Source organism: Callionymus lyra, chromosome 4, assembly GCF_982586985.1.
Source record: "Callionymus lyra chromosome 4, fCalLyr1.hap1.1, whole genome shotgun sequence".
In the NCBI taxonomy this organism is placed as follows: Eukaryota; Metazoa; Chordata; class Actinopteri; order Syngnathiformes; family Callionymidae; genus Callionymus; species Callionymus lyra.
In genome coordinates, this window is record NC_141821.1 from 6639341 (window position 1) to 6658722 (window position 19382).

The 19382-nt window shown below is 35.2% G+C and overlaps 1 protein-coding gene across 2 annotated transcripts in view; it reads right to left on the reverse strand.

Moving 5' to 3' along the window:
- The window catches only part of stim2b (stromal interaction molecule 2b), a 60466-nt gene that overhangs the window by 16461 nt on the left and 24623 nt on the right, over positions 1 to 19382 (reverse strand). For both annotated transcript variants that reach the window (XM_087788572.1, XM_087788571.1), the window contains exon 2: positions 9582 to 9712. In XM_087788572.1, the coding sequence (XP_087644698.1) occupies positions 9582 to 9712 (131 nt within the window). The remainder of the gene's footprint in view (positions 1 to 9581; positions 9713 to 19382) is intronic.

Consider the following 19382-nt stretch of genomic DNA (forward strand, 5'->3'; position numbering starts at 1 on the left):
GGGGGTGTGGGTGTGTGTGTGTGTGTGTGTGTGTGTGTGTGTGTGTGTGTGTGTGTGTGTGTGTGTGTGTGTGTGTGTGTGTGTGTGTGTGTGTGTGTGCATGTGTGTGCAAGTGTGTGTGTGTGTGTGTGTGTGTGTGTGTGTGCATGTGTGTGCAAGTGTGTGTGTGCATGTGTGTGCAAGTGTGTGTTTGTGTGTGTGTGTGTGTGTGTGCATGTGTGTGCAAGTGTGTGTGTGCATGTGTGTGCAAGTGTGTGTGTGTATGTGTGTGCAAGTGTATGTGTGTGTGTGTGTGTGTGTGTGTGTGTGGGCGTTTTTGCCATATTTGTAAGTCTAATGAATCTGGTGCTTTATTAAAACAAGACTAATGTTTCTGTATCTAGTTTTTATTCACCTACAACATTAAAAACAGGGTTTTTTAGTTTCTATGGATTCAACATCAACTTCATTTATATCAACGCACACAATCCATTGAAACTCACCTGAGGAAACACAAACACATTTAGATAAAGATCTACACAAACTGAATCAGTTTATCAAACTAATGGTATAAGAAGCAACATTAACAGCATTTTACATGTTTGTGTTTCAAATATATATATTTATTAATTTGAAACACTCGTCTTGATGCAAGTACATCATCGTGATGTGTTGACGAAGCTTCATGAAACAGCTGATGATGTATCATGATACACTGTCTTTACTGTGAGAGACCACTTGATGGCGCTCAAGTTTGGAAATGATTCCAGGTAGCGTTGAATTAGTAGATCAGAGACAAGGATAATGTAAAATAAAGACACAGTATCATGATACTTCATCAGCTGTTTCATGAAGCCTCATCGACACCAGTGAATAGAAAAAGGAAATAATTCCCCTTTTTTTCCCCTGAAAAATGAGTAAATATAAGTAAAAATATAATGATGACGTGACAAATTCAAACATAAGATTTGAACATATAGAGTATATTTAAAATAGAAGCTGTCAAATGTATATTTTTTAAATTCTGAAAATGTATTTTGAGAGAAACATTTCAAATTAGAAATGATTGAATTGAATTCATCGAAAAAGAACAATTTAAACCTTAAATTTCATTGGATAATAAATATGCCGTCACATGACTGAAGGTCAACTCAAGGTCACCTGTAGAGGTCGACAGGAAGTGATTTGTGTTGCAGGAGCTTCAGCTCTGGCTACACATGTTCATGTCTGTGCGTTGAGATCCAAAGATCTCATCGAACCCCGTTCTATCCTTCCAGCCGTGAAAGTGAAGGATGGACTTCTGGCAGAACCAGGACTTCCACGGACGTTCTCGCTTCCCATGCAGGCCACACACATGCAAACGACTTCCTCTCGGCAGGAAGTGTCGGACGCCCTCGTGTGCAGGAGCGTCTGGAGCTCACTTACGTAACCAGGAACCACCTGATGCCAACAAGTCCAGACGCAGCAGCCAGAGCTTGAGAGTCCACTCACGGTGTGTTTGTGTTGTTGCAAATGTTGTGCGACTCAATATTGTCTCGGCAAACACAAGGTTTTGCATAATCTGAGGGTCAGCGAAGCTGCAGCTTAAACCTTCTCCCTCGGAGCCCCGGAGTCGTACTCGCAACCCTCACCTGCACGACTTAACACGTCCACCTCTGGACACGTCAACACAACCTGAAGATGCAGCGACTCACACGTGGACTCACACCAGAAGAAGTTTAGAGACTCACTTCATCAGTTCACTCTTGATTCTTGTCCAGTATAAAAGTTTAATTGTGTTAATAAAAAGTACATTTACAACTTTATTGACTACACACTCACAGACAACCATGTTTGTGAAGGTCCAGCTTGTTGAAGCAGTTAGTACTGACTCTTGTACAGTAATACTACAGAGCCTTGCAGAGTAATACTCTCAGATCTTTGTGGAGTAATACTACAGAGCCATGGGGAGTAATACTATAGAGCCTTGGGGAGTAATACTACAGAGCCATGGGGAGTAATACTACAGAGCCTTTGAGAGTAATACTACAGAGCCCTTGGGAGTAATACTACAGAGCCTTTGGGAGTAATACTACAGAGCCTTTGGGAGTAATACTACAGAGCCTCGAGGAGTGATACTACAGAGCCTTGTGGAGTGATACTACAGAGCCTCCCAGAGTAATACTACAGACCCTCGCGGAGTGATACTACAGAGCCTTGCGGAGTGATACTACAGAGCCTTGCGGAGTAATACTACAGAACCTCGTGGAGTAATACTACAGAGCCTCGCGGAGTAATAATAAAGACCCTTGCGAAGTAATACTACAGAAGCACGCAGACCGATACTACAGGGCCTCGTGGAGTAGTACTACAGAGTCACGCAGAGTAATACTACAGATCCTTGTGGAGTAATACTACAGAGCCTCGCGGACTAATACTAAAGACCCTTGCGGAGTAATACTACAGATCCTTGTGGATTAATACTACAGAGCCTTGCGGAGTAATACTAAAGACCCTTGCGGAGTAATACTACAGATCCTTGTGGAGTAATACTACAGAGCCTCGCGGACTAATACTAAAGACCCTTGCGGAGTAATACTACAGATCCTTGTGGATTAATACTACAGAGCCTCGCGGAGTAATACTAAAGACCCTTGCGGAGTAATACTACAGATCCTTGTGGATTAATACTACAGAGCCTCGCAGAGTAATACTAAAGACCCTTGCGGAGTAATAATACAGATCCTTGTGGATTAATACTACAGGGCCTCGCGGAGTAATACTACAGATCCTTGTGGATTAATACTACAGAGCCTCGCAGAGTACTACTACAATATTATTTTACAATTTCAATTCTCTCCAATATTGACTAAGGAAACAGTATCGATGCAGAGATGTCGGGTCGATGGAAGTGTGTAAACATGGAGACACTCGAAGACATGATCTGACGCGTGATGTGAACAACACAATCACACAATCACACAATCACACAATCACGCAATCACAGTGGAGGACGCACATGGTGGGACACACACAGCTCTGGACAAAGACACGTTTGTTCCAGTCAGATTCCAGACGGAGGCCGAGGAAAGGTTTATTCAGGTCGAGCAGAATCTGACGGAGAATTTAGTTTGTGGAGGCGAGTGTGTGTGTGTGTGTGTGTGTGTGTGTGTGTGTGTGTGTGTGTGTGTGTGTGTGTGTGTGTGTGTGTGTGTGTGTGTGTGTGTGTGTGTGTGTGTGTGTGTGTGTGTGTGTAGACGACAACAAGACGACAACAGTTTGAACTTCATAATAGTATTGTATTACATTTACTTTGATAATAACTTCTTAACTTACATCATTGTTTCTAGTGTTTATTAATATTTACTTTGATAATAACTTCTTAACTTACATCATTGTTTCTAGTGTTTATTAATATTTACTTTGATAATAACTTCTTAACTTACATCATTGTTTCTAGTGTTTATTAATATTTACTTTGATAATAACTTCTTAACTTACATCATTGTTTCTAGTGTTTATTTATATTTACTTTGATTATAACTTCTTAACTTACATCATTGTTTCTAGTGTCTTATTATATTTACTTTGATTATAACTTCTTAACTTACATCATTGTTTCTAGTGTTTATTTATATTTACTTTGATTATAACTTCTTAACTTCCATCATTGTTTCTAGTGTTTATTAATATTTACTTTGATAATAACTTCTTAACTTACATCATTGTTTCTAGTGTTTATTAATATTTACTTTGATAATAACTTCTTAACTTACATCATTGTTTCTAGTGTTTATTAATATTTACTTTGATTATAACTTCTTAACTTACATCATTGTTTCTAGTGTTTATTAATATTTACTTTGATTATAACTTCTTAACTTACATCATTGTTTCTAGTGTTTATTTATATTTACTTTGATTATAACTTCTTAACTTACATCATTGTTTCTAGTGTTTATTAATATTTACTTTGATTATAACTTCTTAACTTACATCATTGTTTCTAGTGTTTATTTATATTTACTTTGATTATAACTTCTTAACTTACATCATTGTTTCTAGTGTTTATTTATATTTACTTTGATTATAACTTCTTAACTTACATCATTGTTTCTAGTGTTTATTAATATTTACTTTGATTATAACTTCTTAACTTACATCATTGTTTCTAGTGTTTATTAATATTTACTTTGATTATAACTTCTTAACTTACATCATTGTTTCTAGTGTTTATTAATATTTACTTTGATTATAACTTCTTAACTTACATCATTGTTTCTAGTGTTTATTTATATTTACTTTGATTATAACTTCTTAACTTCCATCATTGTTTCTAGTGTTTATTAATATTTACTTTGATAATAACTTCTTAACTTACATCATTGTTTCTAGTGTTTATTTATATTTACTTTGATTATAACTTCTTAACTTACATCATTGTTTCTAGTGTTTATTAATATTTACTTTGATTATAACTTCTTAACTTACATCATTGTTTCTAGTGTTTATTAATATTTACTTTGATTATAACTTCTTAACTTACATCATTGTTTCTAGTGTTTATTAATATTTACTTTGATTATAACTTCTTAACTTCCATCATTGTTTCTAGTGTTTATTAATATTTACTTTGATTATAACTTCTTAACTTACATCATTGTTTCTAGTGTTTATTAATATTTACTTTGATTATAACTTCTTAACTTACATCATTGTTTCTAGTGTTTATTTATATTTACTTTGATTATAACTTCTTAACTTACATTATTGTTTCTAGTGTCTTATTATATTTACTTTGATTATAACTTCTTAACTTACATCATTGTTTCTAGTGTTTATTAATATTTACTTTGATTATAACTTCTTAACTTACATCATTGTTTCTAGTGTTTATTAATATTTACTTTGATTATAACTTCTTAACTTACATCATTGTTTCTAGTGTTTATTAATATTTACTTTGATTATAACTTCTTAACTTACATCATTGTTTCTAGTGTTTATTTATATTTACTTTGATTATAACTTCTTAACTTACATTTCAATTGTTTTCCCATCATGCTCAGCGTGTCAGTGACATCATCATGTTTCAATAAAACAATTACATATTGACTTTTCAAAATTATATTAAAAAATATTCATTTTAAAAGATTCCGTAACAAATGTAGATGTTTTTTTTTTTAAGAATTACATTATTTGAAACTTGAATTTAAGGTTAACTTTTTTTATATTTAATCGAATATTTTCTACATGAAGAATAATGGAACACAGTAATGTTTATATTTAAATGTGTTTGTTTGTTATGAATTATTTGATAATAAAAATAGAATATTTTCTAAATTTTCTGTTAAAAAAAAAAAAGAATTATAAATAAGTAAACAAATTTGTAGTCTTTTAAATGAAATAGAAAAATGTTATTGATAGGTTTAATAATGTATAATTACAAACACTCCATCCTATAGTTTTCAGTTGATAATAAATGTATTTGTCTCTGGACTAGTTAGTGACTAGTTAGTGACTAGTTAGTGACTAGTTAGTGACGAAGGCTCGTTCTGCTCGTGAGAAACACAAACTTAAACTGAGGTTGATTTATTGTGACATCAACAGGTTAAAGTCGTCCAGAAGCTAAAACAAACGTCCAGACCTGCGATGATGCAACTGTTGTGTTTATTCTTCACTTTAAAACCTTTGTTAAGCTCTTGGTTCGACACAACAGCCTGTGTACACACATGTAAACACAAGTAAACACATGTAAACACACGTGTAAACACACGACGTTTGAGCCGTGACTTTTCAAAAACTCTTTCATTAACGTGTGCCTCGATCTCGTCGCCATGACGACACAAACGCGCAATAAAACGAGACAATCTAACACAGCTTCCTTTTCTGATGCAAGTATGTAAATATTTAAACTGGACTTCCTCTGGGATCATCGCTCCTCCACTCTCTTCTTTTTCTGCCTCCCTTTCTCGTGAAAGAGTGAATCGAGGAGTTTTTTTTTCTTCTGCAGGTTAACAGGTCGAGTGGAGAGAAGATCAGGAAGTTGAAATTAAACTAAAACTACATTTTTATTCATTGAAAAACAACCAAAACTTAGATTTTTGTTTTGTTTAAACACAACTGAAGAAAAAGATTTGATTTTTTTTTTTTATTCATTTAAAAATCATTTAAACACATGAAACACAAACAGTATATATTTTTTTTAATTCAAATTAATTCTTTGATTTTAATTATTATTTTAAAACAATTTAGACAAATTATTGAATTTATTAATAAAACAACTGAAACTAAAACCACGATTTTAACTTTATTTAAAAAGTGTTAAAACAAAATCTTTGATCTTGATATTTATAATAAAACCATTATTTCTTGTTTCAAAAATATTGAAACACACTTTTGGAATGTTTTATATATAAATATTATTATTTTATTAATATTACTATTACAGTTTAAAAAAACATTTTACTTTTTTAACTGTTTAAAAGCTTAAATTCAATAGAAAACATTATAAAAAAGGATTTTGTTTTTTCATTTAAAAACAATTGAAACAAGTCTGTATTTTTGTAAGTATTTATTTTATAACAAAATCTTTGATTTGATTTTATGTTTTTTCTGTTTACTTTTTTTTTTTTTACAATTTTGTTTCAAAAACAATTGAAACAAAATATTTGATTATTATTTTTAAATGTATATAATTGACTATTGAAGCGATGGTTTCGTTTATTTTTTCATTGGAATCTAAGAACATTTACATCATAAAATGTAAACAATTGAAACAATACCTTAGATTTTAATTTGTTATTATTAAATGAATTAAAAGCAATTATTTGATTATTGTCTTTGGAAGAAGTACATAGAAGTATATAGCAGTATATAGAAGTATATAGAAGTACATAGAAGTACATAAAAGTACATAAAAGTATATAGAAGTACATAGAAGTATATATAAGTACATAGAAGTACATAGAAGTACAAAGAAGTATATAGAAGTACATAGAAGTACATTCATATAAAATTATTTTTCTCAGTTAGAACTCAATGATATTTTGTTATATTCGAAGATAAATAAAAATAAACTTGAGTTTTAAGAATTCATCTCCAGGTCAATGATCTTGTCATCAACAAAAGAAACGACATGACTTTGATCAAATACTTCATGGTGTCGGTGAGAGTTGCCTCTAAACACATCATTCATTTATGATTTTCAAATGATGCAACACGAGACAGGTCTCCATGACAACAACAAACACATCAGGAAACACCTGCCGACCCCAGAGACCCTCACGGATCCACACGTGATGTTTTTTTATGATAAATACACATTTATAAACATGTTTATTATTAGTTAACATATAGTTTATCATGAATAAACATGTTTATAGTATTATATATATTATGAACATGTTTATTCCTGATAAACTACACGTTTATAAAAATGTTTATTCATGATAAACTACATGTTTATAATATTATATATATATATATATATATATATATATATATATAATATTATAAACACGTTTGTTTAATATAATATTATAAACATGTTAATATTATGATATTATATATATACATTTTTTATAACAACATATACTTTATCATAAATAAACATGTAGTTAATCGTGAATAAACATGTTTATAAACGTGTAGTTAATCATGAATAAACATGTTTATAAACGTGTAGTTAATCATGAATAAACATGTTTATAAACGTGTAGTTAATCATGAGTAAACATGTTTATAAACGTGTAGTTAATCATGAATAAACATGTTTATAAACGTGTAGTTAATCATGAATAAACACGTTTATAAATGTGTAGTTAATCATGAATAAACATGTTTATAAACGTGTAGTTAATAATGAATAAACACGTTTATAAACGTGTAGTTAATCATGAGTAAACATGTTTATAAACGTGTAGTTAATCATGAGTAAACATGTTTATAAACGTGTAGTTAATCATGAATAAACATGTTTATAAACGTGTAGTTAATCATGAATAAACATGTTTATAATCATGTAGTTAATCATGAATAAACTTGTTTATAAACGTGTAGTTAATCATGAATAAACATGTTTATAAACATGTAGTTTATCATGAATAAACATGTTTATAAACGTGTAGTTTATCATGAATAAACATGTTTATAAACGTGTAGTTAATCATGAATAAACATGTTTAAAACGTGTAGTTAATCATGAATAAACATGTCTATAAACGTGTAGTTAATCATGAATAAACATGTTTATAAACGTGTAGTTAATCATGAGTAAACATGTTTATAAACGTGTAGTTAATCATGAATAAACATGTTTATAAACGTGTAGTTAATCATGAATAAACATGTTTATAAACGTGTAGTTAATCATGAATAAACATGTTTATAAACGTGTAGTTAATCATGAATAAACATGTTTATAAACGTGTAGTTAATCATGAATAAACATGTTTATAAACGTGTAGTTAATCATGAATAAACATGTTTATAAACGTGTAGTTAATCATGAATAAACATGTTTATAAACGTGTAGTTAATCATGAATAAACATGTTTATAAACGTGTAGTTAATCATGAATAAACATGTTTATAAACGTGTAGTTAATCATGAATAAACATGTTTATAAACGTGTAGTTAATCGTGAATAAACATGTTTATAAACGTGTAGTTAATCATGAGTAAACATGTTTATAAACGTGTAGTTAATCATGAATAAACATGTTTATAAACGTGTAGTTAATCATGAATAAACATGTTTATAAACGTGTAGTTAATCATGAATAAACATGTTTATAAACGTGTAGTTAATCATGAATAAACATGTTTATAAACGTGTAGTTAATCATGAATAAATATGTTTATAAACATGTAGTTTATCATGAATAAACATGTTTATAAACGTGTAGTTAATCATGAATAAACATGTTTATAAACGTGTAGTTAATCATGAATAAACATGTTTATAAACGTGTAGTTAATCATGAATAAACATGTTTATAAACGTGTAGTTAATCAGGAATAAACATGTTTATAAACGTGTAGTTAATCATGAGTAAACATGTTTATAAAAGTGTAGTTAATCATGAGTAAACATGTTTATAAACGTGAAGTTAATCATGAATAAACATGTTTATAAACGTGTAGTTAATCATGAGTAAACATGTTTATAAACGTGTAGTTAATCATGAGTAAACATGTTTATAAACGTGTAGTTAATCATGAATAAACATGTTTATAAACGTGTAGTTAATCATGAATAAACATGTTTATAAACGTGTAGTTAATCATGAATAAACATGTTTATAAACGTGTAGTTAATCATGAGTAAACATGTTTATAAACGTGTAGTTAATCATGAATAAACATGTTTATAAACGTGTAGTTAATCATGAATAAACATTTTTATAAACGTGTAGTTAATCATGAATAAACATGTTTATAAACGTGTAGTTAATCATGAATAAACATGTTTATAAACGTGTAGTTTATCATGAATAAACATGTCAAGACTCATCAGAAGTTTAAAGAATCTTTAAACACATTAGTGTCGACTCCATGTCACTTTGCAGCGAGCGGTCGTGACGAGACATTGTTTCCAGAGTTGAAAGCGAAGCCTCACCTCCACGCTCTCGTTGACCTCGATGCCTCCGTCGTTGTCGTCGTCCAGCTGCTTGTGAATGTGACGAAGAGCCTCCAGACTGAAGCGGTCGGCGTCGCTCATGCAGGGAGGCATGACCAGCAGACACGGGTCTGTGGAGGAGGATCACGCGTGTTAGACTTAAACACGTTAAAGGAGAAAGATATTGTTAGTTCTTATTATTATTATTATTAATATTGTTATTTTTTAAACATTTTAATCTTTTTTTATGATTTAATTCAATAATCTGAAGAATAAAATGTTTAATTTCTTCTTTTGAATCATTGAAATAAATTCAAATTAATAACTAATTTTCTTATTGTAATTCCAATTATCTATGTTTGATAAAAAAAATCCTATCGCCACTAATACATCAAACTTTTTTTACTCCATAAGTTGCTCAAAATAGACAAATATTGGAAAGAGAAAATCAAAAATCTAATATTTTCTTTAAAAATTCAACCTCTCAGAGTAAAAATGACTGAATGGTTGGATTAACATTTCAAATGTTGAAAATTTAAATTTTTCTATTGGAATGTTTGGGGGTTTTTAACCATTAAATCATTTTTACAATAATTGAATTTAATAAATTCTTTATTGAATTAAAAAAAAGTATATTTGTACACGTAGAGCCTAGTATTCTTATTCCAATAATCAAAGAATAATATTTCTGAATTCAATATTGTTTCATTGATAACCTTGTAAATTCAAAATGTCAGTAGAAAAGTGTCTCCAGACAATATTTGAATCTGAATTGAAATGATTCGTATTGAAAAATATTTATTTTTCAAACTCTATTTGAGAAAACAATTCTTAATTTAATTAAATCATAAAAAGTTTACCTTTCAATAGAAAAAAATGATTGAATTCAATTAATTAAAAAAAAAAAAAAAACTCTCTAGAAAAATCTATAAACATAGGAAAATAGTGACACTACACACTTATTTTTAACAAGAAGGATCTTCTCGCCTGCAGTTCATACAAAACTCTGCAGCCAGAATTCTGAGCCGCTCTAGTAGAAGAACTCACATTTCTCCTTCAAACTCTTCACTGGCTGCCAGTTTCTTTCAGGATCAACTTTAAAATTCTGGTTCTTACTTTCAGATCTATTCATGGTCAGACCTTCCATCAGTGATCTGATCCAGACTTACACCCCAGCTCGGGCTCTGAGGTCTGTGGATCAGAATCTACTGATGGTTCCTGAACTTCAGGACCAGAGGAGAGAAATCCTTCCAGACTGTTGCTCCTAAGCTTTGGAACGATCTACTGTTTGATGATCTACTGACTCCTTCAAGTAACATCTGTGTTTGATGATCTACTGACTCCTTCAATAAACATCTGTATTTGATGATCTACTGACTCCTTCAAGAAACATCTGTGTTTGATGATCTACTGACTCCTTCAAGAAACATCTGTGTTTGATGATCTACTGACTCCTTCAAGAAACATCTGTGTTTGATGATCTACTGACTCCTTCAAGAAACATCTGTGTTTGATGATCTACTGACTCCTTCAAGAAACATCTGTGTTTGATGATCTACTGACTCCTTCAAGAAACATCTGTGTTTGATGATCTACTGACTCCTTCAAGAAACATCTCAAGACATTTTTATTTGAGCTTTTCCCTGATTTTCTGAGACTCCTGTGTTTGTCTTATGATTCTTGATCTTTTAAAGTATATATTTTAACTGTGTATTGTTGGAGTGATTGTTTAAGTTCTTTGTGACTCTGGTCTAGAAAGATCTTTACAAATAAACTTTACTAACTTACTTACTTACTATTTACAGCTTAAAAAACAAAACAAAACTTCAATAGAATCAAAGTTTCAACATTTAAATTCAATAATTCTGATTCATGACCAGTTTAATGTGAGGCAACATTTCCACAGACCAGCCTTTGACGCTCACTCTGAACATTTCAACATCAACATCTTCTCAGACGCGTCTCACGCTCACGTTAAGATCAGACTTTTGACAGACGTTCATTATAAACAGATATTATCGAGTGTTTTCTCTTCTCTAAACAACTCCTGGGACGAGTTCACCGGTGAGTCGGAGGCTCCGATGGTTTGAGTTCATTGAAGAAACAATGAACAAACATTCATTTACATGAACAAACTTGTTCAATGTTAATCTCCAGCATCTACGGTCGTCCCTCAGAAAAGACTCTTTCGACACATGTCGGTACATTTGCATCGAACGAACCCTCAGGAGTATTTGCTGTGGATCATCGTGGCCTCGGGTCAGAGTTTCATTATTGTTTCAACTCGTCACGGCGACTTCAAATACAATGAAACATGCAAATGTATCAGAGAGACAGCAGCTGATGCCACACATGGAGCGAACACACACGTGTGGAGACGCATCACACAAGTCTGTGAACACACACGTCCATGAACCCACACATCCATGAACACACGTGTGTGTAGATGCATCACACACATCCATGAACCCACACATCCATGAACACACGCGTGTGGAGACACATCACACACATCCATGAACCCACACATCCATGAACACACGCGTGTGGAGACACATCACACACAAGTCCGTGAACACACACGTCCATGAACACACACGTGTGGAGACACATCACACACAAGTCCGTGAACCCACACATCCATGAACACACGCATGTGGAGACACATCACACACAAGTCCGTGAACACACACGTCCATGAACACACACGTGTGGAGACACATCACACACAAGTCCGTGAACACACACGTCCATGGACACACACGTGTGGAGACACATCACACACAAGTCCGTGAACACACACGTCCATGAACCCACACATCCATGAACACACACGTGTGGAGACACATCACACACAAGTCCATGAACACACACATCCATGAACACACGTGTGTGTAGATGCATCACACACATCCATGAACACACGTGTGTGTAGATGCATCACACACATCCATGAACACACACATTCCTTGAACACACGCGTGTGTAGACGCATCACACACGTCTGTGAACACACACATCCACGAACACACACGTCCGTGAACACACACGTCCGTGAACACACACGTCCGTGAACACACACGTCCATGAACACACACACGTCCATGAACACACACGTCCATGATCACACACGTCCATGATCACACACATCCATGAACACACACATCCGTGAACACACACATCCGTGAACACACACGTCCGTGAACACACAAATCCGTGAACACACACATCCGTGAACACACACATCCGTGAACACACACATCCGTGAACACACACATCCGTGAACACACACGTCCATGAACACACATGTCCAGTAACACACGTCCATGAACACACACGTCCATGATCACACACATCCATGAACACGTGTGTGTAGATGCATCACACACATCCATGAACACACACGTCCGTGAATAATATTTCTTTCATACCAGCAAGCGATTAGCACAACTGTGTACTACTTACGGTTACCTTTTAAATATTACTTCCGGTTGTCAAAATAAAAAACATTTCAAAAAGTATTTTGAATACATAACATTTAACTTTAAACATGACTATTACAAAATAAATCTCAAATATATTCTCTTTTACTTCAGACTTTTCACTCTTAGATATTAAAGTATTATGTTGTGCTTCTTCTTAACTCTATGATCACAATATCATCAGCAAACATCACGAGACTCAACCATAAGTATAAAGTATACGGTGTTTTTGTTTGAAGTGCATGATGTCGGCAACATTAAAGTATGTTTTTGTTCTATATTTATCCTCGTTTTATTGTCTCTGATCATTAAAGAGCCAAACTTCACGCAAGATTAAACACAATAAAGAAACTTTCAACTTTTTATCGTCACAGCTTTCTCCAAATGACTCTTGAGGTGAGACGAGTCGTTAAAACGATCACTTAAAGAGTCCTTTGATGGCGACTCACAGGAAGGAAAGACAGGAGTTGCTGGAAAGCAATCTATTATGGTCTTTGGAGAAAACCAACAATAGATGGAAGAACTTGTTAATACGGAAACTAGAATGAACGTCGCAAAAACATTTTTAATATCATTGGTGCACAAAATGTTTTTTTTCTTCTACATCGATGTTGAAAACTGCGTCAGAAACCGACGCAGACAAAGATGTTTTGAATTTGTATTTGTTCTCTTAATGTGTTTGCAGTGACGGTAAAATATATAAACAACCTTCAGAAGCAAATCATAGCAAATCAACTGCACGTGTTTCTGGATTTTATTAACCTTTAATAAAGTCTTCGTGTTGAATTCACTTCCTTAACCTCAAGAAAACATGTCTGTTGTACTGGTTTGCTAGTTAGCTAGCTAGCTCGCTAGTCTAGGGCTGTGTCACACGCTTCTGCACTTACACTTTGAGTGCACAAGTGCGTCCCAATTAGCAGTGTGCGAAAATGTAGTGCGCAATGAGCACTCAAACGACCAGAAAATTAAGTGTGGATCGATGGACACTTTCCACCTTTTACCGCCTCCATCTTAGCGACGTAGATGAAGCTAAACTGAAGCTACGAAAAAAACCTAACGAAAATTTTCGCACTGACCAAGTACGTGCACTTTCTCAATGTGTGCTATAAACCAGTGCACTCGGAGAAGGGCGCGATTTGGGACAAAGCCTACGTCAAAAATGTGATTAATGATGAACATATCTCAGTATTATCTTGATCTTTAAAGTATGTACTTTTTTGAGTATTGTTTTGATTGTTTAAGCGCTTTGTGACCCTGGTCTCGAAAAGCGCTATATAAATAAATATTACTTACTTACTTACTTACATAGAGAATCTAGAAAAAGATACGTCAGCGTAGGATTTTCCAAACAACTCTTCATTCTCTGCAACTTGTTTTCTGTAATAAAACACATTAAACACGTTTCTAGGTTCTATGTCATACATGCTCTGCCCTTAAGCAGACTTCGCGATTGGTTTAGCCACACAGAGGCTCCGCCTGTTATCAAGTGTTAGTGACGTTACGTCTATTTTTTAGTCTGTGTCGAGGAGAGTTTAAATTTGGAAATAGACCAGATGCTTTACTTTTATAATTTGTTTCTTCCTGAACTATCTCGACAAAAGCGTTGACGCAGGATGACATGAAGAAAATAGGATCCAATTCTATTCTTGCAATACACGGACAATTGCTCGCTCGCTCTGTTTAATTCATCTGGAAAAAGTTCGCTTTTTTTCCCCAGACAGAGAGAAATAACACTGCACCTTGTTTCGTGTGATCCCGCTGTATTCACAGAACAGCAGTTATTGTAGTAACTTTAATTTTTTTTCTTGCGGTAAATCGGACGCAACGGGGTCAGTAGAGAAAATGTCCAACTCAAACTGACACAGTGAGGTGACAAGAGCAGAAACGCAACAACACAGTGAAAAAAGACAAACTGGCTTCAGTGTCTCCACCTGTTGGCAGGACACGGTAGCAGCACCGAGCAACAGCTCCAACGTCTTAATTTACAATATCATTTCCACTGTAAACTGTTGGCTGGACCCGAGGACCATGAATTAAGATCTCCGGGGTCCTGTCTGTACCGGCTATAAAACCTGTCCACCCGTGAAAGACGATAGACAATATGTGCCCTCGTAACCTTTGACCTTCAGCGTGACTCAAAATAGACTACACAACCCTAGAGACGTTCAGTTGAATTATTTTAAAACCCCAATATCTGAATCTTGATGCCAAATGGTAATGGCTTACTGAAGAATGTTCGACAGCGTCCATCAAGGAAGGCACGGATACCTGAGAACAAGTTACATAATGTATTTGCTTAGCTTCCCAGAGTGTTTACATAGAAGGCTGTTTGCATAGGAGCCATAACTCTTGTGATCAGAACTGCCAATAGTGTCGAACAATTGTTTGTACCTGCAGGAGAGACATCGCTGAAGAGTTTACTTCTTTGTTTTTACGAGCCATGTCGCTGCTGGTTTCAAACACTTTTTTAAAATTCAAGTGGCCTTATTCTGCTCGGTTGAAATCCCAGTGAACCGACTTCAGAAGGCAAAGAACAATAATCAAAAATGACAATTTAAACAAAGAGAAAACGAGCCGTCACTCATTGTGTCAGTGTTAACGAAGGTGCGACTTGCTGCGAGAGTCTCGAGCGTGACAGGTTCTCCTTCCCGAGTGGGCTCCTTTTGAGTATATTTAGGTGTATTTTTATCCGAGACTACTACAATGAATGACTCTGTATGACAGGAAATGGCCGCCGATGACCCCGAGCATTCCGAGGGGGGCCACGCAGAATCAAAACAGACGGAAGATGCTGTCCCAGAAGAAGTCAAATTTGGAAAGCACTGGGTTATTTTTAACTCATCAGAGTTGTCAGGATGTAAGAGCGCAACAATGGCAGAGGTCGTCACACACACACACACAAGCACACACACACAGACACACACAGACACATACACACACACGCAGGCACAAAAGCAGCTGAACGGTAATTCACTGTAACTAACAAAAGCAAGTTGTCACGGAGGGCAGACAGTTCGGTTCAAAAGAATTTGATAACAAAAGAGATTAGCTGTCAAGACGAGCCTTTAAAGAGCAAGTTTTACCAAAATAAATCTCATTCCGAAGTCTTTCCTTTCACGCATTTGACAAGAGACGTGGATAAAAGAGATCTTTTCAAGTGACTTTTTCGGGGACTTCCGTTAATCTGCACCCTGGAGACCAAACGCTCGACTAAAACTCAGTGACGGACACATACGTCCCTTTACATCCCGGCGCAGGTGAAATTTCGTCTACTGTCAGTTTTTTCGTCGTGGACGTCTGTTCCGACTTTCCAACGGGGTTTTGATGTGTTAATGTGACAGAAGTGGAGACAATGGCGGTTAAAAATAGTTTCCAGGAACGTTAAGTTTCTCCGAAACTCACCTCAGATCAGTCGTCTGACAGCACGGCTATATTTAAACGTCGAAAAAACCCTCAAAGAAGCACATCCCTGCCAAAAGTATGCTTTAGTAACCTGGCGCCGATACAGGCCGGTGTTTGTCGTCTCTTCAAATTTTAGGGTTGACCGTCTTTCACCCATCTTGGCAGCGGCGGGATCTAATAATCGATCTTGAGATTACAGGACAGCTGGTCCTGAGATTCATAGGTATTGAAGGTCTTAGAAAACCTCTTGCCAGATCCTGTCGGTTTTCACAATATAAATGTAAATACTGGGTCACTACTGGGGATCTATTGAACATTTTCCGGTACTGATACCTTCACTTCGATACCAGTTCCTAAACAATACTTTGTTGATATCAATTCTATTAGATCAATTACTTTTTTTTTAAAAGGACATTACACATACTACAAGTTCTTTTTTTCTGCTTGGGTAAATGTGCAAAAAACAACTTGCTAATTGCTAAGTGTGTGTTCACTGCTTTTAAAACACTTTTAACACACTTTCCTTTGAAATAACGTAAAGTCACTTTGTTTAGTTTATTTTATTTTATTTATATTTTTATTTTGTTTATACTGTCGTTATATTCAGTTACTGTTTTGTTATTTAATGATATCGTCCTCTTCTGTGTGCTTTTTGGTTTTTCTCTATTCCTTCTGTGCTACTGGAAAACAGAAATTTCCCTGAGAGTGTCATCTCAAAGGGATCAATAAAGTGCAGTCTAAGTCTAAGTCTAAGTCTTTGGTTTGAATGATCATGTTTTGATCACGAGTTGATACCGAAACTTGGCACCAAAAGATGAAGCATGTTTCAAAGCACGGTGCCATAAAACGAATTGAAGTTATATACTCAGCCCTGGTTATTTTTCTTTGTTTCTGGAACTTTCTCCAAACAACGACTTCCTACATTCAGGTTGTGATCGATATAATCTCTTGTAAGGCTGCACGATATATCAGAAAGATATCGATATCGCGATATTGGCACGTTCGATATGCATCGACAACACTTATAATAATAATAATAATAATTGATCATTTTTTATTGTATAAATCAAGCATTTCTTAAATGCGCACTTCGATCAATCAGTGTCACGTTCTGTAAAGTTGTCAATTTGTACTTCTATGTCTCGTTGTCGTTTACGTCTCCGTCCGTCTGTGAACTGTGCGGCGCAGCTTGTTAGGCTCGGTTGCTATGACGACACGTCTTGCCGGCGCGCTTAGTAGCGACTTAGCTCAGTATATACACAGAAGTAAAACTAACTTATGATCTAGTCAAACACTAGTGATCCAGTCACTCGTCTCTTTCAACCTCCTTTGTTGAAGCAACATATTGTAAGAACTTTTCATCTCGATCAACCGATGCAAGTCCCGCGAGACTGAGTGTTGTAAATAATATTTATATTGCAAAAAAATATTGCATTAATATTGATGTTGCACTTTAATCCAATATGGGACATATTTCCAATATCGTGCAGCTCTAGTCTCTCGTTATCAACAGTCCGTCTGTATTTACTGCAATACCTACGATAATCAAGTGTGAGCACATCACACGTAGGGCTGGGTATCGGACTTCGGCTCTTGAAGAGAAAAAAATGTATTTTGTTAACAAATCTGCAACACAGAATTAAGCAAGAAATTAAAAAGACAACTTTAGCAACGACGCGAAAAGATAATTGTGTTTTCTCAACCGTGAAACATAAACATAATGACTATATTTGGCAAAATGGATCAGTTTCCAAATCCCAGCCCCGGACTCACAACAAATCTGGACACTACGGATCTTTTTTTTTTCATGCAGATAAAAGATAAGAACAAGTTGATCAGGACAACCTTCAGTGTCAATATGGAGCTGAGAAGATTGTTCCTGGACTGAAGACCATGATGTGCACTGATGTGACGTGAGGGTGAAAGTCTGTTCAGTTTGGAAGCAGCTGCACGGATGAGTTCGTGGATCAAAAGGAATGTTTTAAAGCAACACAAAAATACACAGAATGTCTTGTTTTTCTGGAGATTAAATCTTGTTAACCGTAACCCCACCCACTCTGCTGTGATTGGTCAAGCATGGAGGTTTGTCACAGCGCATCATCCATCCCAGAAGTCTCCACCTTCAAGGGACTCGTTGTATAAACAATGAGGGACATAATTTCAGCTGGCTGGAGGAGGAGTGAAGCCATTATTACGTCATAATGGACTCTCGTAACCTCTCGTTTGTCCAGATTTCAGAGCAACTTTATAAAGTAATCAGTTGAAAACATGGTCATGATGAGGAACTTACTGCGTCTTTGAGAAGATTCAACATTTACAACATGAGAGTCAGGAGAGTTGGGTTTTCACATCAGTTCAAAGTATGAACTGCTCCACAAGGGTCTCCAAAGTCCCTCAAGTGAGCAGGATATACATTTATACCCTTATGACCAAACCTTCCACCGTGAATTCAATCAGAGCTCAGAATATGTTCTGGTAGCTCCGACAACAGTAGTTGTAAACGGTGATTTATGGTGAAGACACGGGAGCAGAAGACGAGCGATATCCGCCTCTCTGCCCTCATTCGAGTTTAGGACAGATCCTGGACCAGCGGCCAAATCAAATGAAAGACTATCTCGGAGCAGGAGTGCGTTGGCAGGACCAGCGCCTGGAAGTGGAACAGCAGGTTATGATGTTTCTGACATGCGACTCCGGGGAGCTAAGGGGCGCTCTTCGCCGCTGGAGCAGCATTTCTCAGAGCGATTCCCTTTCCCCCCCCGAGACAAAGATGAGCAGCGTTTTTAAACGACCTCTCGGGTGTCACTCGGGTCAACAGGTGCCGCCAACGGGAAATAATTGAGGAAGCAGAAATGGACTCATGTGATCACCATAGTTTTAGGAGGTTTGTCCGGATTATGCAAACAGATAAGATGCAAAC